Source organism: Bombus huntii, chromosome 4 (assembly GCF_024542735.1).
Source record: "Bombus huntii isolate Logan2020A chromosome 4, iyBomHunt1.1, whole genome shotgun sequence".
NCBI classification, from domain to species: Eukaryota; Metazoa; Arthropoda; class Insecta; order Hymenoptera; family Apidae; genus Bombus; species Bombus huntii.
Window position 1 is genome coordinate 6,915,097 of NC_066241.1, and position 27,287 is coordinate 6,942,383.

At 37.7% G+C, this 27,287-nt stretch overlaps 1 protein-coding gene across 2 annotated transcripts in view; it reads left to right on the forward strand.

Annotated features, from left to right (window-relative positions):
• The first annotated feature begins 207 nt into the window (after positions 1-207).
• The window catches only part of LOC126864640 (NAD(+) hydrolase sarm1), a 138,430-nt gene continuing 111,350 nt past the window's right edge, over positions 208-27,287 (forward strand). Inside the window, exon 1 of one of the 2 annotated variants that reach the window (XM_050616183.1) lies at positions 208-375. In XM_050616183.1, coding sequence (XP_050472140.1) covers positions 337-375 — 39 coding nt within the window. In that variant the 5' untranslated portion in view covers positions 208-336. Of the gene's footprint in view, positions 376-14,253; positions 14,806-27,287 lie in introns of those variants that run through there. The other variant, XM_050616181.1, reaches the window with a different exon arrangement.

A 27,287-nucleotide genomic window follows, 5' to 3' on the forward strand; every position in this document is an offset into this window, starting at 1 on the left:
ATGGAGAAACGAGAAAACTTCAAAGAGACCGACGAAACGGACGATTGAGACTTAAGAAAAATCTGAAGAATAATACGATGATACGATTCTTCGGAAGGTAATTCGCTTAAGATTCACCGAATGGTTAACGGGGGCGATTGAACTTTCAATGGACCAGCTGGCTTAAATACCAACGCGATAATAAACGACAACTTTCTCGAAGCAGGTTTCAGCGCAACGATGACGAACAGAAGAGTTGATTGTGCGACGAAAATTCAGAAAGGCGACCGGTGCGTCGGGATATTGTCAACCGATGCGTAGCTCGGTTCTTTCGCTGTTTGACAGATCGGAAGAACCATGGGCAATGGATCGTCCTGCTGTCCGCATCGCAAGAAGGTGAGTTCTTTCCGATTCTTAAATATTTTTATCGTTTTTCGTGTTTGTCCTATTGGTTTGTAAGGTAAATTCGTCCGGTTTTTTTAATTTCTCAATATTTATATTATAACTCAATATTTGTGGAAATTTTCAAATATTAATCGTGATTCTCGCACGTGTAAGAATTCGATCGTGAAATAGTTGTTAAGAAGATCTAAGAGACATGTTTTGAATTTTCGAATCTTTAGTGCATAATACAAGTTGATACGAAGACAGAAGATATCGTAAGTTCGGTGCGTGACCATTCTGCAAGATGGCAGCACGCTTCGATTATGATAATACCGAGACGCTTCTTTAGACGATAAAAATGGAATTTTATTAGAATTAGCTAGAGGAGTTTGAAACGTGAAAGCGTAATTACAAAAAAAAAAAGTAATATCGCTATTTATTTATCAGAAATTAAATCCCATATTTCTGAAACATTTAGAGACAACTAGACGGACACAAAAAAAGAAAAAAGATGCAAAAGGGGATTCCATCGTGTAAAATATCGAAAAGTAGCGCTCTATCTAAGCTGAACATTCCTCGCTTCATCCAACACCCTACGCTATTACAAATCCTACGTTATTAACAAAATCGTATTTTTTACTCCTACGATATGATCGATAGAATCGACACGTATCAGTTCTTCGATCATTTTTTAATTAATGCTAAACGTTTAAAAGAAACTATCAAAACATAATACGAGGATACAGGGCCACACACGTGCACGCTATATTACGAAATATTTCTCTAGACGGAATATGTATTCCTAATGTGAACTCTATTTCCAAACACTCTACACTCGCTCGTTAAAATCTTACCACACCCAGAATACGATCAATAAGATCGATACGTGTTCAATACTCTCCCCTTTCATATCTTCTTAAATAACACCAAACAGTCGAAGGAATCTCTCACAGAACCTGTTACCAATCGATTGCACAAGCGACAGAGCGGCATCGTTAGATCCTAACGAGTCGCGTTGCGAAAAAACCATCGCGGCTAAGCGACGATATCCACGGGAAAAACGGCTGGACGGGGGTGTGCACGGGTGAAAGGGGGCTGCCCGTCAGCTGATAGATATCGAACAGATTCGCAATTGTGCAATTGTGCCACACGGAACGGGCACGCGGCCTTCGAGTCGAGAATAACTCGACTGCGAGTTATTTTCTGAAACCAATCTTGTCGTTGATATACGACTGAAAAAAACCGATTACGATCGGTCAAGCAGTCTGCTGCGATCGTCCGCGAGTCTATTCTTTTTAGTTGCATACGTGCATCGTATTTGTCTGAGATTCGAAGCGTTCGAATTTCGAGAGAAACGTGAGAATAAAGTTAGAAGGATTTTTCGAATGTTCTTTCCTTCCTTCGGATGATAAAACGAAGCAAAGTGTCCTTTTTCATGGTGTAGTTTAGAGCGACGAAGCTTTCTACAGGTTATTTTTATCGCCTTAGGTTTAGGAATATTAGAAAATTCATAATTACAATATATTATATTCATGAAAATTAAGAAGATACGTTTTTCGATAATGTAACTCGATGGAGAATTTTTACAAAGGTTTCTTTAGATTGTATGATAATTTTGGGGGAATTATTGGAGAAATTTGTAGTTAATACTACACTGTGCTCGCTTTAGATTTTTATTAAGACGTAAGATAATAGGAAGAATTATACCTAAACGTAAATCATACACTTTTCCTACGGAGGGTTAATACGAACGATAATTATAAGTTATTTATTGAATGTTTATAGAGATAGATACATTCGAAGCAAAAATGATTGAAAATTAAAAATCGTTTAAGACAAGCGTATTGACATAATGGACAAGAAAATCCGAGGAATTCCGTAATATTTAACAAATTACGTATTTCGAGTTTCCCGACACAAAAAGTGACGTAAATTACAAGTAAGAGAATCGTAACGGTAATCGTAAGCGTTGTCGGTCTGCTTTTTACAACGTTCATCATAATTTGTTCGTTGCTCGGGTAGCACGACTTCAAGTTGCATTGCAAATTACATGTTCGAACATACCGATAAATTTTTTGAAGAGATACCCGATAATTAACCGAAGATTACATCGTTCATTCGGAGTCAGTAATTTAATATAGACAGTCGCATTGATATATAACGATTTTCAGCTTGTGCGATCAGTGAAACCAAAATTAAACCCTCGAAAATTAATATTTATTACTACGTGCCGCGAATTAATAATGTTTAACACGAACCAACCTTTAAATTATGCAAATTGCATGACAAACTACGACTGTACCACCGAAATTGAAACAACAAAATGTTAATTCGTGCTTTAACTGTCGTAAAACAACGAATCAGTATTATTACGGAAAACGGAAGATGAAAAAAATCGAAGCTCGTAGGAAAAATAATCCGACAAATAAATTTTTCTTCGTTTTCTTATTTCCACTTTTGACTAAAAATTAATATCTTAATATAACATAGCTGAGAATGAAAAGAATCTGTCAAGATCGAACACGATGCCTTTCGAATGTAGCTGATAAATTGACAAAGTTTTGTAAAAAAATTATTAAGGAATAGAATTTTTATATCTTTAATATTCTAATGTTATGACAAACAATTTTGGTAACGTACGATCTATCGACAACGTACTGAATCTAAAAGCTGTTCTCTTATAAAAAATGAGAAATGTATTTTTTCGTATCCTTCTCCTGCTCACTTCGATCATAAACCAACGAATAACGCAATAATTCGCAATTAATTATTAATACCCGAAATTTTGTCCTTCGGTTAACTCAATCGTGTAGACCAAAATATTTGCCCGTCTGTTTTTTCTACGTCCCTCGCATTTGCACATACATATATTCGATCTTACTATAGATTCCACGGAATTGTATGTATAATTAATTATCATAATTAACATCAAATTTCGTTCAAGTTGTCTGAAGATCGTTTACGTTATTCCATGCGAAAATAGTAGACTTTTTACTTGTTTTGTTTTGTTTGTCGAAAGGCAGAAATTAACGCAATCCTGGCGGATAATTGCATCGTGAATTCCTTAAGACTGATTTACTAAATAATTGCTCCTTAAAGAATCTAATAATTTCTCCAGCGTTTACGAGCTTTCAAGATGTTTAGTTTTTATCCAAGGATATGAGATAATGCCACGCTATGCCCAGATTGTAATCGAACGAAATTTCGCTAATTTATCACCAACGATATATCAAAGATTGGTGCCGGTCTTATAGAAAAAGCTGCGTATTTTGCCTTGCAATTAACCCAACTCCGTCTCTACTAATTCTCCACGGAGTCTGGGGAGAACACCGTAAATTTTCTTTCAAATATCCGTAAGAACTTTCAGTGTTCCATGGCTGATGTCTTTACGACTTCCAAAGAATCGTAAATCATTCGAGCTTGCGTTCTTGTCCTAGCAGCTTCCTCAACAAGATGTACTTTGTTTCTTTTTGCTCACTTCTCGTTTCATTATACGTTCTCAACAGTCAAGATAGGAAAGGGAAATCGTATACATTTTGACATTTTTGTTACGAAAAAGGAAATCGAACCATTTACTTACTGCCACTTACTATTAATTTCTCGGGTACCCTTTTATAACACATTCTGTAACGTAAGCAAATTGATAGTTTAGAGATTCTAATTCATTCTATTGACTAGCTAGTATCTACTTCGATAAAACTAATGTTAGGATATCGCTCTTTATTTCTCAATTAGTTGTTAAATAAGAACGGGAGTTTTTAAATAAAAAAAAAAAAGAACGTTCCTTTCACCATTCTCTACCACACCCAATTTAATCCAGATACATATCGCTATCTTCCTTTCAAATCGAAGGAACGATCACAAGATGCCTGTAATTCTATTTTGTATCTTTTTAAAAAGATAGCCATTTTTTAAAATCAGATGTCAATAACCATAAGAACAAAATTAATAACGGTCAATTTGGCTGCCAAACGAAGGAAAACTTACACAATTTTAAATAATATCCTCGTTAACTCGTACTCCTGAAACGAGCTGTTTTTTAAAAGTAGCCCGCCGTTATCGCAAGAACTTAATTAATACGCGCGATATAGCCCACAAATAAAGAAAGAATTATGCTCTTTTGAGAAGTTAATTTATAAAAACTGTATAGACGATGGAAATGAATTCGAGAAAGCGGCGTCAAAGCGAAACCCGTTGTTCAGGTCAAGAACATATGAAGAAACGAAGTAATGAAAACGCCAGACGCGGTTTGCAAATTACGTTGATTATTTCGGTGCGTTTGTTAGGCGCGTAACGCGAGATCGGATAAAAAAGGCCGACGCGAAACACGACGGCGATCGCGGCGAGCAGTCGGCATAACCCAATTAAGGATGACACGGGTAATTACGAGGTATCAGGTGTTGCAGGAAAGCTGCGACTACTTTGTCACGGTGTTATCTGCTGTCACGAGCGAGAACTCTCTCGTGAATCCTTTGTTGGGCTTCACGGGTCGGTGAACTAATGCAAAAACTTCGCGTTTCGCAACGACTAAGAATTTCTTACAATTTACGGGTTTAATTGAAGGTTTCGTGACGAAAATAGGGACACCACGCTATCGCTGGCCACCTTTGCAGCACACGTAAAAAGTTTCAAGCGGAGCGCAAGTGCCTTTATAAAAGAAAAACGATTTATGAAAGGGCGGAACTTGAGTGGAATATGCGATAACACAGTTAGGGCAAAATTCTTGAAAAATATTTGAAAAATATTTGTGTTGAGGTTTGTTAGTAAAAAGAACTGCTAGCATTTTGCGTACATTTCATTAGGGTTGGTTATGACGTGCAATATTTCTGCAGCATCTGTTAAGATTCTCTTTAATCCACAAAATAAGGCCCAAAAAGCGAACGCATATTATTTAAAAAACATAAATACATCGACGCAACATTGGCTCTGAATGGGTAAAAGATAAAATTTGATTCGACGATTCCTTGTGTCAACGATAACTAGAAAATGTTCCGTTAATATCTTGATCATAATATCTTGATAATCTTGACATAATATCCATCTTACCATACTCTTTCCATCAATATATCTTCTTGACATAAGATAATTACAACTCATTGCCATATTAACTTGAAAAAGCATTCAACGCGCTGGTCGATTATTAATTATTAGTCAATGTGCTTGTCCAGACGTCTATCCTTCCCAGCCGCGATTTTGCAACAAAGGCATTGAATAAATATCGAACGTACAATCATTTTTCTTCATAATTTTTCTCCTCGAGCGATACAATCGCGTAAACAACTGAGTATCGTAAAGTCCCACGCAGTGTAATAGACATTATCGACATGAAAATGAAGCGATCGCCTCGAGCCCCGCGACACTTTAATGAGTAAGTAGTAATCGAGAAGCAAGGACAGTTATTCAGCTGAGAAACCGTCGAACAGGATCGTTTTCTCAAGGCGTCGTAAAAACGGAAAATCCATTTTGTTTGCCTTCGCCTTTTGACACGGGGAATTTATGTTCCTCTAGCTTAATGTCCTCCGTTATTGCGTCGAATAAAAATAGTAATCGAAGCATAGTACCAAGCGTATCACGTTTCCAACTGTATTCATCACCGTCGCTAAAGGTCTCTGAGCCGTGAAATCCTGGATTTTTATATTCGTTTTACTCCTGAAGGATTTCCAGTTTTTTTTTTTTTTTTCGAATAAAACTTTAATTCCTCTTAATCCAAATAATTTCCACGGGATTCGATTTTTCAAATTTCCCCGGTAACTAACAGGTTTCGTCGATCTATAGTTTATAGAATTCAATTTCTGACATTTTTTCAACCAGTTACAGATCCTTTTCGAATAATTTATGTACTGGAAAGTATCTAAATGGAATGGACAATGTCTCGCCCAAATGCAGAATTTATGTCACCAAAAATATTTATCTCGCTTTTTTTTGAAATCTAAATTCACATAAAAAGTCATATGAATATTTCAACTATTCGTAATAGTCCGCACAATGAGGTCTCGGCATTTTTATTATAAATCTTCTTAACGATCGATATACAGTGGCTAAAATAAGCATTTGCACACCATTATGTTTATTACAGAATTTACATACTAATTAATTACGTCCGAGCATATTGTGTTACGTATCATTTAGCAGCACGATTAAACAGCAGTATGATTAAACAAATTTGATATTATGAAAATGAAGTATAGAGCCTGATAAAGAAAAAAAAAACGATTCATTGGAGAGTAATGGTACGTGTAAATAATTTTCGTAGCTACTGTTCGTAATTTATTGCAAATTTCGTCTCTTTCAATGTAGTTTAAAATTGCCGATAGGACAAAATTTAATGAGTGATCTTCGAAGAAACATCTCGTGTGCACCAACTTAAAAAAAAAAAGAAAGTAGCACAGGCATCTATCAGAGGCTACGTTAAGCGAATAAATTTATAGACCAGGTGAATTTTTAGGGGTCAACAGGATGTTTTTAAGAAGAGGAAAAGAAGAAGGGATGAGGCAGGTGCGAAGGACGAGTTAATCGAGTTAATCATGATAATTAAGTGGCTTTGCCGGCGGCGATCAGTCTTTGGAACGTCTTTTCGTCGAAGAAAGATTGGAAAGGTTATTGTAACTGCGAGTGAGAGTCCCTCTGGCCATCTTTTGCCTAAGATTTCAAGTTGATTAATCGAATCTATTAATGGTTGGTCCGTTCCGATAAGTGGGACGCCTTGAACGAGGAACCGTAGAGTCCTTCTTCACCAGGTGTAATTATCATATTACGAGATCCGAGAAAAGTGAGATAGCCTGTTGCTAATTCGTCTAACGCGTTGTCACATCCGACGTTACGATTAATCAAACGGATCATTAAGGAATAGTAGCTTTCCATTAGCGTGACCGCTACATTTATCATATCGTAACTGGTACTTCATTTTTTGCGCTACATTACGCGATTTTTATATCTTCGGTCGGAACAAATAAACGTATAGCGTGGTAATTATACATATTAGGGTTTAAGTACAGTTATATTCCGACTAGAGATATTGGAGTAACTATGGCTTTCTGTAGATTGATCGCGCGTTTTCGATAAAGCCTGATAGCGTATAATTTCTTAGTCGTGGAACTATTCTATCGTACAGTGGTTCTTTCTTATTTCTCACTCTTTCTCGTGTCGAGAAAAATTCTCAAGGTTTTGTATCATTAATCGTGTCAATTAAAATATTTCGAAAAAATAACACCCATCCAAGGAAAAGAATTAGGAGAACAATTAAAAAACAAAATTACAAAAAGGAATAAGATTGCAATCATCTTTCTGAAAGCAAGTGATAGATCACATTCAAGTTAACGATAGATAGCAAAATTACATTCGATTCCTATCGAGGTTCTTCGTTTATAGTACTCGTACGTGTACAGTATGATAAAAGTGAGAATTTGATTTCCAGATGGATACGTAAATAGATCAACGTCGATAACCACAATTAACAAAACGAAAATCGATCTGAGATTAATCTAAGATTCACGCTGTGATTCGGACAAATGTAAAGCCACCGTTGCCCAAGTCCCAGATGCATTGCTCGATCACCGGTACGATCCCGAACGAGATAATCGCGTGATTTACAACGCCAGTTTGGCTAGGCAACACGTGCACCCGTAACAATATGCACAGCATCGTAGACATGAAGAGAAAGAGCTGCGTCGCGAGGTAGCTCGCGGAGTGTCACTGTCGAGATCTCGCGGCTCGATCGCGATCCAGGCGCCTGGATCGTGATTAACGAGACTACTCGCGCTTGCATTGCGATAACTTTGTCGATTCTGATATCGCCAGTCAATACAATGTTCTACGATCGATGTTCTGGACCACGATACGCCAGTACATCTCCCAAACAGAAGTGAGGCAACTCGTGGCTGGATGCTAATTGCCTGCGACTTCGACCAGACTCGTTGTCGCGGACAATTTATCTTGTATCTTCATGAAAGCGTTCTGTACGCGACGATCTTGCGAAAACACTGTCCTATTAAACGAAGCATGTAATTTGATCGAATGAATGGCCGAATAACTATTCGTTAGTTTTTATTTTATTTTCTCGATTGTTAAGTGACACACGATTAATTGAGATGGATCGAAACCGTTAACGCAGAAATCTACGAGCGTTAATGACTGATTAACGTAGAATTGCCAGGGCCGGTCTAAACGACTCTAATCAAAAGATTAGATACTAACGTGTTTCTCATAGCGACGCCTATTTACATTTATATTGCGCGTATGCTACTTTATTGCTCCTGCATCAACTATCACTTCGGTATCTCATCTCTGTTTAATCACGGACGTTGGATAATTTATTACACGACAGTTGATTCTTTTCCGATTTATCCGACGATCTGGGAAAAGCATCGACGGGGAGGGCTAATTTATAGTCGCTGGAAGGTACTTCTTGATCGACATTTTCTCGGTACGCAGGCAACGTCGAGAGGCGGTTTAGGTCAAGGCGTTCATCGAGTCTCATTGTTCTTCGTCGCGGCGAAAGTGCGCATACGATTATCGTCTATTTATCCCGATGCTCATTTAGAATGATGCATACGCGTGCATAATCGTTACTACGAACCTGACGATCGTTCTCTCACGATGGAATCGTTGGAATCTGCAGAAATTCTACGATCTGATACGCCCAAGGGATCTAACAGCGTAACGCGATAAAACATTTTATCCTGTGCTAAAACGGATCATTTTTCAGATCGACGACCGTTCCTATGCTCCCAATGGAATGTCTAACCAATCCTGGCGAGGATATTCCCTCGTATCCAGGAATTTCACCGAAGAATCCCGAGTCGAACGACTTCCTTACTACTAGAATCACGTTTAACCTTAGTATTTGAAGCTTAGGGCATTATGAGAATCGCTATAGAAATCAAGCTCGTGACCGATATCTTTAGTCGTTTGCATTCCCTGAACCTAATTGTTCGTTCGTAATAACCGCGTTTACGACGATGCAAATCAACTTTTATTCCTGTAAAATATTCTTGAGGAATTTTTACCTTGCAACCGATGTTTGTTCGTTGGAATTCGAAAGAGTTCAAAGGGATAAGCAAGAATTGTACGAAAGGACGATCGATCTATCGGAAAAATAGATATTAAATGTCACTCGGTATATCACTAGGCAATCAGACGTCGATGGTTCAGCTAGATTCAGTTATTCCGCTAACATTCGAGGCACGCAGATCCGAGACTGTTTGGTGATCAATCAAGATCAGGATTACATATCTAAACGACAATCGCGATTGTAATGGAGACATTGCATAATGCCCAGTTGCGTGATTCATCTTGTTTATATCAAACATAGCTGTCGATATCAAGCGAATTTCATCTTTGATCCGATGTGAAATCCCTTTGGTTGTGGATTAATTGTGGATTTCTGTGACCATCTGTGTAAAATTCCACTAAATGCCTCTATACACTGCGATACATGTAATCATTAAAAATATGATGCCGCGATATGTCCAATTTAAATTAGCCATACTATCGGGTTGATGCATGTGAAACGTTTTTCCGAAATTTGGATTTGACAAACTGATAACGTTAAATTTTGTCCTGTCGTTGGTTATCAATTATATTAAAGGAAAAAAAATCTGCTATAAATCATGTATGTTTAATGTTCAGAAGATTTATAATAGAAATATTTCCAACATCTTCTGTGAATTCCAGAATATTTATAAGATACATCACAAAGAACTGAAAATAAACCGAAAGCTTATGTCAAGAATGCAAAAATTTGATATTCAAAGTGTAAAGTGAAATGTGAAAGTGTAGTCATGTGCGTGTGCGAGTGAAGCAAGAAAAGTGTAGTCAGGCTAGACGCGAGATAGTTATCTGTTACGAGTATCAACTTCGACAACGTTCAACCGGTTCCACGAAGAGGCGAGTGGCGCAGGATCGGATCAAAGGAAACGACATTGAAAATTGCTTTTAATCTAAGACGCGCAACAAATCGCGAAGGATGATTGAATCGATTACGCGCTACAGAAGAATGAGACAACCGCGTAACAAGGCAAGGCAAGCACTGATATAAATCGCTTACTGTCAAACGCGTTGCACCGTGTACATGTTCACAAATCAAGCGAGGAGACCTAATTTGTTAGAAAATAAGAGCGCGGATAAACGTCATGGGAACAAGGCGAATGAAGTCTTTACACGAGAAGCTAGCATTATCATAGTCAAGGAAGCATAAAACTATAGATCTACCAAGGAAGATTGCTAATCTATAATTGAACTATGGTGGCACACGAAATTATATGAACCAGTTGCTATATAAAACTTTTATCTACGTATATATTGTATATATTATATAAAACATTTTAAAATTCCATTAGCATTGTAATGGGACACGCATTATATTGAAAGTAGCTTTTATTGGAAGAATTTAAAACTAATCTGAAAGTATAGAAGTTACAAGTTAATAAAGTTTTAGAAATATAATCATGATAGCCAGCTTTTATTACAGTGGTATTGAAATTTAAAAATTCCTCGTATAAATAATATAATATATTCGTAAAAGGTGGCCGAATACTTCCATGAGCCACTGTATTTATCGTTTCCTCTTCTCGTGGTTCAGAAACATGATTCAAAACAGTACTAAATTATAGTTAAAAATGAAATTCAGAGAAATAGCCAGGAGGATAACATTGTCGCAAATTTTGTAGAGATTATTACTGCCTTTATAGACCACACGCATGTTTCGACTATCCTGGAAAATGTCTAATACATGTATAATTTCGCTTGAGGCCCTATCGAGATTCGCATAACGACCCGTTAACTCTATCATTATGCGGAGAATGTATAGACGAAATTGTTTGTTCGTTTCCGCGTAAAAGTGGCATCGAAGATGGAATTACAAGACCGTCGTGTACGCGTACCCGACGATTTCGAAGAAATGTACATAATATTCGCTTTAAATTATGAATTTACGTTCTCCAAACGTTTGCATCAGTCATCTGCGTGTACTGCCTCGTTCATAACGTTTGCATGAACATACTACGCACCATTAAAGCGTTGCTTAGCTATTTTAACTACGTTTGTATAGTTTCCTTCCTAAAGTGACTAATGTCTTAAAGATTCTACGTGAGCTGGTCTTTATATTTGATTTTGAATAACCAACAAATTTAGTGAGTTTTCTAAATTAATAAATAGATGCTAAGTGATGCGAGAGTCTTTAGAATCAAATATGTAATTATCTTACAAGGCAAGGCACTTAACATAATTGACATAGCAAAAGTAAAGATTCAGAAGATCATTTCATTGAAATCATACTTTCCAACTTTTCAAGGACAATATGCATTTTTATATATCTACATTCGGTATCTTAATTAGTATAAAATTATACATAATATCTAATAATTCCATTTTAAAATATACATTATAATAGCACACGACAATTACATCTTAAGACGTCCTTTTTACAACGTTATGAAAAAAGAACACATATTCCTTTTACCAATCCTGTGCGCCTCGCCTCCTACTTAGCTTACAATAATATCGACCATCTAATCATAGTATCTTCACAGTATCGCGAAAAGAAACAACATGTATATTGCTTTTAACAATGATACGTAATTCGCATCGTATCTAAATTACGATAGTTACGAGGATTCGGAAAATAACTGCTGATAATATCCTTGACATTAATCATCCACGACGTGAAGTCCGTAGCACACGGGAGCCGTTTCTAGGTGCTTGAAAAATTGTCCCGGGCGCCATTAAACGCGCGGTAGCTCTGTAAACATGCAGCGAAACCGCGGGGAGCCACGTTCACCGTTTCCGACGCTGGCTTGCATTAAATTTCTGCGTGGCGCAGCGGCGGCAGCGTGGCTTCTATGAGAGTTGCAGAAAAAAATACTATATGAAGCCTCGGCATTTCCTGTACACTCCTTGGTGTATGCTAATGCAGGGGCCAATACACTGCCGGCGGCGTCTCGTACGTGTACAGCCGTGTTAACTACGTGATCGCGTGGGCGTACACACTACGTAACAGAATACAACGTCGATCAGCGTTTCTAACGAAAATAAAGCCATTCGCGTGCCGCGTACGGTCGTAAAGTCTAGCGACGTCCCCGCGGATATTAATGCCTGGCTTCTAGGAAAGAACCGCTAACGACCAAACTGTCCCCGTGTAACTGTGATTCGATATGAATCAAGCGAGACAGAAATATGATAATGGCGGACACGATATTACACGCTAATCGCACGAAATGCGTCTTTCTGTGGCGCCATAACGGTCGCGGTTTTTCGTCGAGCGAAGAGTGGGAATAGTTGTTAATTCGCGAAGCATTGTTGACATTCTTCGCGGTTATGTTGCGTTAATAGGCCTTCCTGGTGATACCCAGCTTGTACCAGGTGAAGTTAACAAACTTCATCTATATGTTCTATAGTCAAACAGGAAGATAACTTTTTAATAAAGCTTCAAATAACCTATGTTTATATTGACTGGTTATGCGCATAGAACATACCGACAAAGTTTGTCTATTAAACCTTGATATAGCCAATAAATGTAGCTGAAGGCTATGCGAAAAAGTCGAATTATATAGTAGAACGTTTATTCGTTCCTTACCTGTTTATTTCCTACGAAATTCGAACAGGAACGAACAGCGAGACCGATTCGTTTCGTAATAATTCACTTGCGCGGCACGTATGTTTGAAAACGGAGCTACCAGGTGGCGATCGTGTTGCTCGACTCGAACGTTCGTGAAACGCGAATTCTCTCGTTCGTACATTTAAAAACATCGTTGCTCGAGGTCATCGTACGGAATAACGTATCTCGATCCAACGAGTAATTCGAATCTCCATGGAAATCTAATACGAAAGGATGACTTCTCCTCGTCGAATAATAAAGATTCTCTCCCCACTACGCGACTGGTTTTGTGACTCGCGTCGAGTTTTTAGTGCATCACGCGCCGCCATGCCGGATTTGGTGCTGGTCCGCGCAATATTTTACCCAGGCGCCACTGCTCCTCGTAAGATTTCAAACGAATAGTGAACGTGGGCGCGTGGATTTGAAATCGTACTGGAGACGCTTCGAGAGATCGAGAAGTTGAGTGTAGACAACATATGGCGCAGCCGCATTACTTTCGTCGGTCGTCTCGCGCCTCCAGTGTCTATTGCTAGTTATTGTCGTACATTTACGAGGACGACCGCGATAATTACGACCATATTATCCGTCACGGATAAACTCGCTCGCAGTTGAAAGTGTAAAAAACGTAACTACCTTTCAGTGACAGAAGTGAACGTTAACAGCTGTTCGCGCGTGCACGCTTTCTACGAAATACAGTAGTGCTGCGTTAACTATCCGTGATTTATTAACAGGCCATTGTTATCCCCACTAGTTCTTACGAATTCCGTAGAGTAAATCTTTGGTATCATTAAAAATATGTAGCATACGTGATATAACGAATACCGGAATGTAGTTTATAGATTTTTGAAATAGAGACCAATTAAAATATTCTATAATTGTAGGATTTTATCTATTAAAGTAATATAGATAGATAAAATAATAGTTAGCTAATATAAATAGTTATCGTTAGTCAGGTAGCAAACTATATTACAGGTTAGTAATTCCATTTCTACGTGGCAATTGAAAACCACAAGGGAAAACATGTCGTGTCCGTTTTTGCTGTTTTTTAAAACACTTGATGGCTAAACAGTATTTTAATATATAACAGTTGAAAAAGTAGAATAACTTGATATACATAGATAATAAATCAATATTTTGTAAGAATGAAATAATTCAGTTGGCAATTCTATTAAAGATTTCATTGAATGGGAAAATGTATGGAATCTAATTACCGAAATAAGCGATAATAATCGATACTTACATACCAAACTATCGGTGGTAAACGATGTTTATGACAATCGATATTTTTCCATCTCTAGTTCCAACTTCTGACCAGTTACCGAAGCGCTACTACACACTCTTTGTTTCCGATGACACGTTAATATAATTTGACAAATGTTCGATATTGCAATAAAGAATTTACGTGGGTGAATCGTAGTGAACGTGGCGATCCGACCAGTGACCTTTCAGACATGATGTAACTTCCTCGCGGTGAAAGACTTGGTTCGTTTATAATCTGTATCGAACGCGCGCGTTCTATGATTTCTGGCGGGACAACTTTTCAAAACTTGTCGCGTAAAAATCGTTCGACTATTCACATGACAGCCGTGCACTACGTGTATCGTTGTTATAACGCAATGCACGCAATGTGCTCATTAGCCCGCGAACGTCTCTGAGTAGAAACAGTTATACGGCAGTACTGTTTTTATGCAATTCTCCGTACAATTCGTCGTGAATGTAGTGATGAGTTAACTATAAACCAAGGAAGTGAGGTTAAGTGGAAAATGCGCACTGCGGCGCCACCACGAGGTATCAAGCAGCTCCGTCAAACCACAGGGCACGATGCTTCGTTGGATTACAGAAGCCGACTGGTATGTCAGCTTCTGCATTAATTTTATTTGCGCACATAAATTTTTATTTATTATTTACTTCTTATAAGAAGAATTTTACTTAAGACAATTATGAAGTATTATAAGCATTGTCTTTAATGTAAAGGTTACTAATGCAGTTCTTACATGCATTCATAACTATTACTCAATTTTTTACGAGTAACGTTGCTCACAAAAGTACTCCAGCGTCTATATGCAGATAATATTTTATGAATTTTTTATGAAAAAATGATTTGATGAATATTTTCTTTACTTTACTTTAATGAATATTTTATGTGTCCCATACGAAATATTTTGAAATTTCATTAGCACTGTAATGAGACTTGACTATCATTATTACACTGATAGAGTTAATCAAATAAATCTGAAAATGTACATAGAAATTACAATACTTATGGCTGTTTGAATGCTGTCTACTAACTTTTTATTAAATACGCAATAAATATCTTGTAACTTCTACATAAATTTTAAGGTCGGTTTTAAATCTTGACAATATAATGCCCCTTACAATGAAATTACAAAATGTTTTGTATAACGCACACGATATATATATATATATATATATATAAGTGATAATGATGTATTATTTTTTCCTATGATAAGTGTTCAAAATATACTTTCATGAGCCACTGTAAGTAACACTCAATCAGTATCGGAAATAACCGAACGTAGTGGAAAACACATAAAGGTTAGGTTATCGCCTTTAACAATAGAATTTATTTATTGCTAAAAATCGGTCATAAAGTTTTACAATTCTTATAACGTTCAATAAATGTCTGTTTAAAATTGTAAAAAGGGTAAAAGGAGTAGATAGCTTGGAATAAAATGAGATAATAAAAGTATTACGGAACGTATGTGGAAGTACAAAGAAACACTAGCGCGCCAAATTTCAATCTCCCCATCAAGCAAGTATGTATTTTGATAATCTTCGTACATTTTCTTCCTTTAGAATTATATTATCGCGAGAAATTCGTCAGATGTTAGAATCTTGCAGATTACACGTTGATTTCCATTTGACCAGACACAGGAAAACGCTTCCTTCTCGTGGTTCGTAGATTGAAACCGGTTTCATTCCGTATATGCTTAAATCCAGTTTCCTTTCACCTTTATTCAAGAACTATCGGTGTCGTTCGCCGGTATCGTGGCTTATCAGAGCATTTTACGTTTGTTGACCGAGGATAACGCTTATGCGCGTTCCTCGTTCAGTTTCAATCCCGTAATCGAACTTTCGTGTGGTCTTTATCGAGATCGCGATTCCATTAATGAAATACACGTGTATCGAGCGTATCGATTCTCGAATTGAAGTCGTCAATTGGGAACGTTTGTCTACGCCCAGTCGCCATTTTTATCTGGTCGTCCCTTCTTAATCTCATCGATTTGTTCGTATACGTTACTACGATGCTTAGAGATCGGTCTGAAGATATCGTCGAGGTACAAGCGTATCGAATTTCGTTCACGCTTTGCCTTTCAATCTTACCAGTTTGTCGTCAGAGTCACGAATCAATGTTCAAACCAATGTTCAGACATAACGACGTTTCTTTCACTCACTGTCTTCATATTCCACAAGCAGTTTGTAGTGTTTTTTGTTTACAAGGAGGTTTTTCTCGTTTCACGAGGATCTCGAAGGCTACTTTTTTTACTTCTTACGAGATAATTACCCCATTAGCACCTCGGTATATGGGAGATTCAACCGACAGCAAGTTCCTTTCTTGAAACCTATTCAAACTGTTTATAATAAGACTAACAGTAGTATTTTAGTAATATTGTTATATAGATAAATCAGATAAGTTTTTATACAGACGGCCTTTTTTAGGGCCATGTAAGGAATATAAAAGCTCTTACGAAGCGGCCTTGACGCTTTCACCTATTACCCTTTCTCTTTGATGTTCTAATGCGCTTTTGACCTTTTTTAACCCTTGTACATTCCAACTTTCCATCACAACGTAAGTATATTGGAATTCGAAGGAGAGAAATAAATAAGTGGTGACTTCAAGGACATTTCAAGGTCACTCGTGTTTTTATGAATAACATCCGAGTTAGATTCCAAGTGAATGTGTGCGCTTGTGTATGGAATGTTATTTGTAGAAACATAACTGACCTTGAGATGTTGTTGACGCCTTCACAGATACACTCCTCCTTGATACTCTAATACCTTTTATAGTCTCCTTTAGTCACTGGAGATCTCGTTATTACAAATCCCATCTTTAAAATGTCTTATTTTAAATATCGAATACTGCAACTTTAACATCGTTTAATTTTATTAATTAAATAGCTGAAACTTGCATTGGCGCTTGTAATATAAAGTAATGGAATATAAATGAAGGTAGGAAAGACAGAGATTTCTCTTATTTGGTACTTAGAAAATATCGTACTTAAAAGTTTTATCGTTAGTCTAAGTTAATTTAATTTATTGCGATATTGCCGAGTTCGCGATCCAACGAACAGAAAATAGTTTTACAAACTGATACGAAGAACGCGTAACATGTATAATCACATTAAATAGCAAATAGATATGAGTTTCCAGTAATTATATCTCGATGAAATAGCAATCTGTTGACTCTAAATTATTGATATTATGCAAATCGAATTAGCCGTCGGCTATCTCACAAAAACGATCGACTTAGCACATTTTCCATCGGTGCATGGATGCGGTCCGCCCACACCTCGGAATCACAGCCTTGACCCACCAATTCGAGATCAACTCGAAGTCCACGCTATCATTTCATTTTATTTATAAAACTTGGCAAAATTCGGTAATCGATATTTACAATATAGAACAACATTCAAGAAACGTTCACTCTATTATATATGCAATGCAGACATGTATATGCAAGTCTGATTACTAAAATTCAAACGACTTAAATTAAAATCTCTCGACTAATCTAAATGAGACTTAAGGACATTCAAGAATCATAACAACTGAGACTAAAAGGAAAATCTGGTTCGACAATAACATCCGTCGTAATCTGCATATCGTTGAGTATCACCGTTAACGACGACGCTCGTTGAATCAGAGTACGCGTGCACCTTGTACGCGGCACGGTCGATCGTGTCGAATAGAGTGATCGACGCAACGTCGATCAACCGTTGGACCATGCGAGTGGTTCGAAAATCGTAGAAAAGGATACACCGGTCTGCGTATCACGTTGAACGATCGAGTTCGTGCACCAGTCGCAGCCCACACGTGCACCAGTTGCAGCCTTGGCCGACTGACGAGGCCGCGGCTCTGTTTTTATTTCCCTCTGTCCGCTGTTCGCGTCTCTTCTTTTTCACTTTTTAGAGCTCGTTCACAAGGCAACACATATGTATATGTATTGCGATACACGTTTCGCGATAAGCATTCACGCGGAAACTGATTTTCGTCATCGATAATGATTATCGATAGTCAAGAACATTTTCTTCATTTATTATGGTTATTGATAACGGGGAAAATCCGTCATCGGTAACAGTTATAGGTAACAAAAAAAAAAAAAAAAAAAATTCGCTCATCAATAATGATAATGAAAAACAATTTCCAGCCTGATACTGTTTATTAGTAACCAAACACTGATCTTATAGCCGATAATGGTTATTCCATACCAAAGATCATTTCAACTAAAATACTACGTTTCATGTTATAACATTTTTGACGATTGTTGCGATTTCTGGTAGAAGATCCTTTTTCTCTTCTCTTACACTGTGAATCGGATGAACCCAACATGTACCTGCTTCGGATTCATTTTTCTCTTTTCATGTTATATCGTTCGTTAAAAAAAACACGTATTTCACGGGCAAGATTTTATTCACAGGAAAATACTCACTAGCTATGAAATCAGTCGGATACTGTATCGCATGAGTATTTTAATGCGGGATGTGTATCGCATACGTATATCGCGATACACGTATCCTCATGTACGGGAGCTTTTAAACTATAAAAGATCCGCCATAGCGGGCACACGCTCGTGCACACGCGACACCACATTGAATTATTTATAAGGATCGAGCCTGGCCACTCTCGATGGATGCCACCTCGACAGGGTTACCGCATAATATCCGCGCATTAAACGCTAATAATAGAATTCTCCTATTTGCCCCGTGACGTCCCTGGAGATATCGCCTTCCGATTGGCTGCTACGCTAGTCCAGCTGCCGCATAATTGCTCGATGCACTCACATTCCACCAGGTTTTCATTAATTGCGAAAGGGGCGTGCTTGCCGATTTCACGTCGATGGAATCTTCAACGCGATACCATCGTCCAGTAATAATTCATCTTGGTGATTTTCGACCGTCACAGTTGTAAATCAGTCGTGTGTCTTGTGTGGGAGGCATTTATTATACGACAGTGTCAGGAGATGCGACTGCTCGGACATAATGGAGTGGCACGTTTTCCTGAACGTAGCTCCTTAACCTGTTTTCCATCGAAGGACGAAATCGTCTTTGGAAAACAACGATGTTTTTTATTTTCAGATTTTTGTTAGAAGGAGTTCGAGTTCTAACATATTCATAAGACAAATATGTTAAAACATATGCATAATGTTATTCCTAAGACGTAGATTATTATTCCACTTGCCATTTTATTGTGAACTCGATATTAGGTATACAGGGCTTTGGTACATAGAGTTACGTTCGATTAAATATCGTTAGATCTGAATTGAAAAGATTAGATCATGTTTTGATTAGATTTACTTTAAGTACGATTAGGTACAACATGTATCTAAATACATAGATTCTATATCGGTTGCTTGGGATAAATATTTTGTTATACTGTACGGAATATCTGAGTGTAGAAATCGTTATTGTTTTCTCAAATTCTAGAAGGTGTAAATTGCGCAATTCACACAGCTGTTACGATCGTATCGACCTTTTCACCACAATTGATCATCATTCGGCGTCGTAGTAACGAACTTAATCTCGTTACCTGGCTGCAACGCGATAACGCCTCGATGTTCGCCTTGGATTTCCACGTCGTGGTTTACGATTTCACCAATCTTGGGTGCCACAGAATTCACGCCAAGCTACGAAACGATTTATACACGTTATAAATTTCATCGTCGATGATCTTTCCGTATCTTCTATTATCTGTAATCGATACTCAAAATTGACTAAGGGAAGTGGATTATAAAAATGGCTATGTGGTTAAATTGGAATTATAATTTAATGCAAGAGTGCATTGTTATTTCTCGTTCACGAGATCTTGTCTCTCAGTGTGCAATGAATTGTCGGTGGCGTACTTTGTACCGATCGTATCGAAATTTATTGCGAACAGAATCGACGTGGCGTTAATCGTAAGCCGCTTAGACGGTTCATTGATGGCGTTCCGATCGAAAGAAAGCCGATTGTCGTTGCCACCTACGACCTTCTCTATGGATTACACGCGATCTATTAGATATCACTGTACCTTGATGTTCCTATTTCACGTTATCAGTGACCGGAGTTCAGTATTTAAAGATCGAAGGAGGACAAATTGCGCGTTTCACAAATCAAACTGATTCCACTTTTTATTTCTCTCTTAATCTCATCGCATAAGTATACGATTAATATTCAATTCTCAAGAAACAAGTTACTTACTTCTATAAGTTTATTCATCGTAAGAAGATGATACGAATATTTATACATATTTTATAAATTCTAAAGTAAATGTAAAAATCAGTGTCCGTAACATCATCGCTTCTCTGTACTTCTCAATTTATGAGTTAAATTGATCAATATAGCTTCTGAATGGTTCAATTACTCAAACCTCGACTCTGTGAATTTGTTGTTTATCCGAGGACAAATAGCTAAAAAATGACGAAACTTCGATCTCCTGCAATTTCGAAATAATAGATAGGACATTTTAATTAAGCAGACCAAAATCGTTCGAGTAAATGATATTTTCTAATTGTACGTATCATAAAACACTCAAGGACAAGGATCGAAGAAGAACAAACGTCACAGATTTGCAGTGACACCCACTCACACACAGTAACTAAAATCACCATCAATCAAAATAGCTAACATCGTGTCTATTACTTGACAACAATGGAACCAGAACGAAGGAAACGATTAGTCAGCAGCGTGGCCGATCTCGACCAAGCCTGGCACAGGGTTAATTAAAAGTAATCGAGTAACTAGGGGTATCTCTATTCACCTAAACGATTCATCGTTATCGCCGCATAAGCGCAGCTCGTTCAAAGGGGACGATGGCAATTAGAGCATCGCTGCCGCGTCGAAAGGTCACCGATAAAGCTTTCGCAGGGTTGTTTACGATGCTCTTATCATCGCGATAGATATCATCGGCAAAGTATGTGCGCGTCGTAGCGGCCCGCCTTTGATGAGTTTTTCCTCCAACGATTTGTTGCACAACGTCTGGCCGGCACGAGACTCATCATCCTTCTCGTTTGTCTTCTTTCTGTTCTCTGAAGGCTTGCTTTTGCGTCGCTTCGAGGCGCGGGTTAAGTGAAATCTAATTGCTAACTGAAGCGCTCGCTAATTGTTACCAAGATAGATCTTCTGGTTAGATTTTACATATTGGGAAGAGAGGTAAGAGTAGGATCTTGCGTCACGAGAATAATTCATTGAGCTATTCCTAGATTATGGAAGATGCGTGGGATCGGTGATTAACTCGAAGATGTGTTTTGTTGGACGTGTTATTGATACTTTGGTTGTTGCCAGTCATGTTGATTAATTAAAGTAGATGTGCTTGTCCCAATCTTGAAGAACGATGATCATAAGGTTATTTAATTTTACGATTTCTGCCAGTATGGTTCATACTGTTCAAGATTCTAGAATGACAATCTTTTTGAAAATTAGTCAATAGTAGCGGAGACGAAATTAATATATATTTGTATAACTATATTTGCAAAATTGTTTTTCCTTGCTATCATCGCTCCGATAAGTACAAACAATTGATCGATTGGTCAACTTTATCCGTATCATAATAGAATTAGATTCGATTGGCATTGTCTTTAATAGCACAGCAATTTATCCCCTATACCTTCAATTAATCTATCGATAAAGAGATCAAATGGTTCACGTATTATCGTCGCGATGAAAAAGAATTGTTACATTAAGGAACGTTAGAGTAGATCATTGATATGAAACTCGAAAGTGTAGGGTGATACTAATTGATTAACTTAGTGAGAAAATTAAGCTATCACAACACCAATTTATCGAATATTTCCCAATTCTAATTCTAATTCAGTTGAAAAATCTAATTAATGTCTTTCCTCAATTCGCCTGTAAAAATCGAATCAATCACGAAATGCTCGACAGAGCCACGCACCGTTGATCGTACAACTAACCGTACAAATCGATGCCAAAATCGGCGAAGCATAACCAATTTTAATTGCCTCGCAATAATTGCAATATATGTATGTAGGTCGATTTCTAAACACTTGCTTGCATTTTCCATTTTTATTCAGTTATTTTTTTTTCAGATAACGAATACCTAAAACGTTCCTATACGTTCGTACATTTATTGCATTCGTTCGTACATTACAGGTAACCCGACTATAACGTGTATACACGTTGTAAAAACGATCTGAAAACTGAAAGAATCATCGCGTAACAGCAAACTTTAGATTTCGAAAGATTAAAGTAAGCTCAAGCCTGAAACAGATTAAACGTTTTTTTATTTTCTATTTATCGTTAAATTCCTCTTCGTATCGAATCACGCTGATGAAAATACGTGTCATCGTTAAGCTGTTGACAAGCCTCGTCTCAGGCAACTGGGTAATAAAAGATATTGTACATCGGTGCATTTCATTCTTTTTAACCTTTCGATACTCTTACTCGAGAACGCATCTGTTCCATTCTGAATTCCATTTCGCAATAAACCGTTTTCATGCGTGTTTCCCTTCGTCTTGGCCGCTCTATTGGAGAACCTTCGAACGTATTAGCAATGCAAATCGTGATACGTCTGTCAGGAAATTAATTGCAGAGAAATTGGACGTCTGTTAGCGATGTAGGATTGACGATAATGCGAGTATTTCAAGAAACGTTTGTGAAATATAAAGGGTGACTGCGCGTGGTGATTGCGAAAGAAGAGAAATAGAAGCGTAGTTTCTATAGTTTTTCGATGGCGAACCAATCGTGTTTTCACTTATCGAATACTTGATCTGTGAGTCAGACAAATTGGAGATTATTCCATGGAATCTTCGATCCTTGAAATGTCTCAGAAACTTTGTACGTGAGTTAACTTGGGAATGAAGCGGATAAGTCGATCTAAGGAACGTAGATAGTAGAAAATTACGACAAAATAGAAATTAGAATGACCACGTATCTTAACGAGCCGTCGATTCGCGGAAAATCACAGACGCTGACGCAAAAGATTCGAAATAAGAAATGCAGTGCGTTGTGAGAGAAATCGAATCGCCTGATCTGTTTGATTGCCCCTTTGGCGCCAATGCAACGTAAGTAGAAACATACCTTGTATAGAATGGAACTTCTGATATTATCTTGTTTATTTTCCACTTGTACCTTTATAAAACTTCAAATAATGGTGATGACGCGAGCGATTAAATCAAAAACGCGATCTGTTGCAAAACAATCGAATCAACTGTATGCGTTAATGGTATAGTTGGAATATAAGGAAAAACGTACCTTCTACGCAATATTTTCTACGCGTCACCAGCAAATTTTATTTTTCCACTTAACGAAACCACGAAAGATTGGAAATAAAAATTCTGAAAAAGAGAAACACAAAATACTTGACAGGCAGAAATTCAAAGCTAAATGAAAATTTTTTTACAATATTGTCATAAATTTCGAATGTGAGATTAGGTTGTGAAAATAAGGTTTAAAAAGTATGTTCTTCAAATATGTTTCCAAGTATTACAGTAATATAAATAATTTCCTAATAAACATTACAAACGTACCTAGTTTTGCATAAGTACCTTTATATTTATGAACAGAAATATACGTGCTATTCTATTAGATCGTTATGTCAATTTATCTCTCTTTAGAAAACAACTTTTTACAAAACAAGTTGCAAATTGCACGTAGCAAAAAAAAAAAAAAGAAAAATAAAAAACGGTTACATCAGCTCTGTCATCAAGATGGAATAAAAAGCGCAGCTTCCTCGAAGTGTTCTCCTCGAAGTCGTTATGTCTTCATTTCTCGATCATCGTCACTCGTTAATGGCACGAGCGAGATCGCACGCGCGTTCAAGAACTTAGTCCAAAAAAAGATCGCACTCGTGGCCTCTGTTACATCATTGCAGTCTGTTCGATAAGTCGATACAGTTTGATTTATCGAGAACCACGCGTGTGTGGTGTTTTAACGAGCCCCGAGAACGTGTTCGCGGATCTTCTACGGGTCGGTTTCACAATCAGGAAATACCTGACATTCCATGGATCGATCGTATCGTGTCGGATGCAGTAGCGTAGAAACTCGAGAGCTGCAAACGTGAAGGAACTCGTTGCTTGGTATGCGACGTATTTTGTTGCACTGCGTGATGTGAAATTAATAGATTCGTTTACATGTTTCAGATGTGCAGGTAGACGCGACAATCTATGAACGCACGTTAAATTTGAGATATTATAATAGTGGCGTTAGCTGTGGCAATATTTTTACTATAAACCTTTGCGTAATAACGAGACATATTCGAAGGAAAATAATATAATTTAGTAAGTGGTAGGAAGGTATTAGGGTAAATTCTCACATCTTTATTTAGTTGTTGTTTCATTTATGCGTTTCATTTATATTCGAATGCTTGGAGTTTGCTCCTAATCTGTGCTAGGGATAAAAGGATACGAGAAAATATTGCAGAGAGATGCAGATATCTTCTGTACTATTTTATAGGATTAAAATAATTATTTAGTGAAATTAAAATATTCTTTGAAAAAATTTGTTACGTTTCCTTCGAGGGATAAACGAAGGAGAAGATGAAGATAGAGGAAATTTATTCGAGCTTTGCGGGCCGACGTATCGACTCGGTTTGCCGCTATGCGATAAACAACGTTGGCTATCTGTTCTCCATTCTAGAATATTGTTGCACTATCAGCAACCGGTTGTTTGGTAACAAGACACGGTGCACGTTGCACGATATTAAGCCATTTCTGCTGGCTTATCTGCACGCTGGCACGTATGTCGAGTCAGCTCGAGCTCGAGGGACGAGAAATCGAGCGGTATTAGCGATTTCTCGTCGTCTGCATTTGCGAATTTCGTAGCCCACAATCATGCAAAATATTTCACTTGTCAGGCAATTTCCCTTTTTGGGTGATCCTTGAGCTACATTTCTTCCGCGAATTGCACAAGGTTAGAATAAGCGAAATTCAAGAAGAATTGCAAGATTAGATTCATAGAAATTTAAGTATTATATCTCTTATTTTTAGGAACGAGGATTAAATTTAATAGTTCAGTGAAATTTTTCGAAACTACAGCTTGTGCACATCTATGAATTTATTTATATACGATAGCTTTCTTTCTCTTTTCATTTAATATCACTGCAAATTGAATCCTCAAACTAAACAACAATTTTCACATTGTCAGTAAAACATCCATTCGCAATTCGACAGTCCAACCAAAAGAAACGATTGTATTCAAAGTTCGTACTTACAATCTCTTTTCAATCCACAGTCTTTTCCCGAACTTCATACACGTTGCATCACAACGATTCGACGTAAACCAACAAAAATGGTCAATCGTCCTTGAAACCAATCGTAATATAAAATTCATCCTATTTCCTCCGATACATTTATTATTACGGGAAACGCCTCTTCATACGTCGTACGAGTATTCGATCCTTTTATTGGCCAATGAAAACGCCAGTTACGAGCACGATCCGTCGATATCATTCATCCATAAAAATTAATCGAGCATCATCACGAGTTCGCAATTTTTCAGCTGACTCGTAAAACGCGTATCAACGGGGAAAACTGGATGGAAGCTGTTGGCGACAGGTTCCGAGGGCAGTTTGCAGAGAGAAAGGCGGACCGGTATTAACCGAAGGTTCGCTACGAAGCCGATCGTTGAATGAAATTTAAGTGGGTCGCGCATGAATGAAATCGTGCAGCGTTCTCCCTTACACTCTCTTCGACTACGTCTTATATTTTTATGTTTTATACTCTATCGATCTCTGTCGGTCTCTTGCCAATTGCCCTGTTTACGCTACGAGTGGGCGACCGGATGAAGTTTAAACGATCGCTCGGATTTCCTATGCGACGTGACAGATTTCTCGTTCCACGTCTTTGATTTTCATTCTTTTAAGATAAATATCATGGATGACTTTTTTGGAATATATTCGTCTGAATGTTTATATTTTTGTGGTTTTATATCTTTTATCGTTTATGTTCAATTTTAGCGTTTTTATATGCGCGATAATGAAAAGCGAAGGTACAGATTTTACAGTCGAGTAATTCCTACGAATCTTTTTAAATCGTGCAGGAACTTGCATTGAAAAATTAATTTTTCATCCATCCAAATGATGTTTATCTAAATGTCCTCTTTCCAAGCTACGTATATGTATGTCGTTTCTGCGACGGTGTATCTGACAAAGATTTAGGAATAGAAAGGTATAATACGTTCGTTATAGTTTACCGTTATCGCCCATTTCATTAAAATCGCGACAATACGAGACAGTTATGCGACCGTTTCAGAAAGTAGGCTGCAATCTGCGGCCACGGTAACCGCGTATAAATGCAGATTAGGGGCGAGACTGATCTGCGCCCGTTGTGTCCCGATACAATCTGCATTATAATTAAATGCCAGCCGTGCGTCGTACGTCTATCATTTTTCGAGCATTCTAACCGGTTCCGTTGGTTTTTCCTTTTCTTTACCTTAGACCTTATTTCCTTTCTACGGGTGTCGCGTTAATGTCGATGCATATGGAAATATCGAACGTTAGAACTCAGTCGAGCGAACTACAGTAGTTTGCGAACGTATTCCAACAGCTACGGCAATATTTTACGAATATAAATCATTTTCGTGCCTTTAAATTTTGCAAAAATCCATAAAAGTCCGTGATCTGATCGTCACAGTGTCTATCAATGGAATTTTAAAAAGTTTCATGCAACACGTTTTATTCCTCAAAACTTCTTACGATAAGTGTTCGATAATCCGATTAAAACACAGTAACTTATTTCATACATAATCTGGTGTTTCTTCCATAGAAAATTGTTCCAAACTGCTTCGTCTGATTCCAATAAAGGACTCTATATAACCTTCGTTTTACGATTTTAATCGCGTCGAGAGAAACACCAGGTCGGAAGATTTAATCCAAGAGACGAGACGATGTAGCTGTTCGATATTCCTGATCGTATTCCTGTTCGATATTCCTAATTAACATTGGATCAGAGGGAAGCAGACGAGTTTCAGGCGGCACAAACTTCTTTCTACAACTTGACTGGCGAGCTGGTTTATTAAGGGGAGAAAAGAGACGAGGAACACGAGAGAAGACGCGTATACGCGTGAAACATTCGCTCGTCGATATGGTACGATGTCACGCACACGCGAGGCACCTGCACGCGCGTGTGAACCGGATATAAGGTTCATTTGAATAATTATTA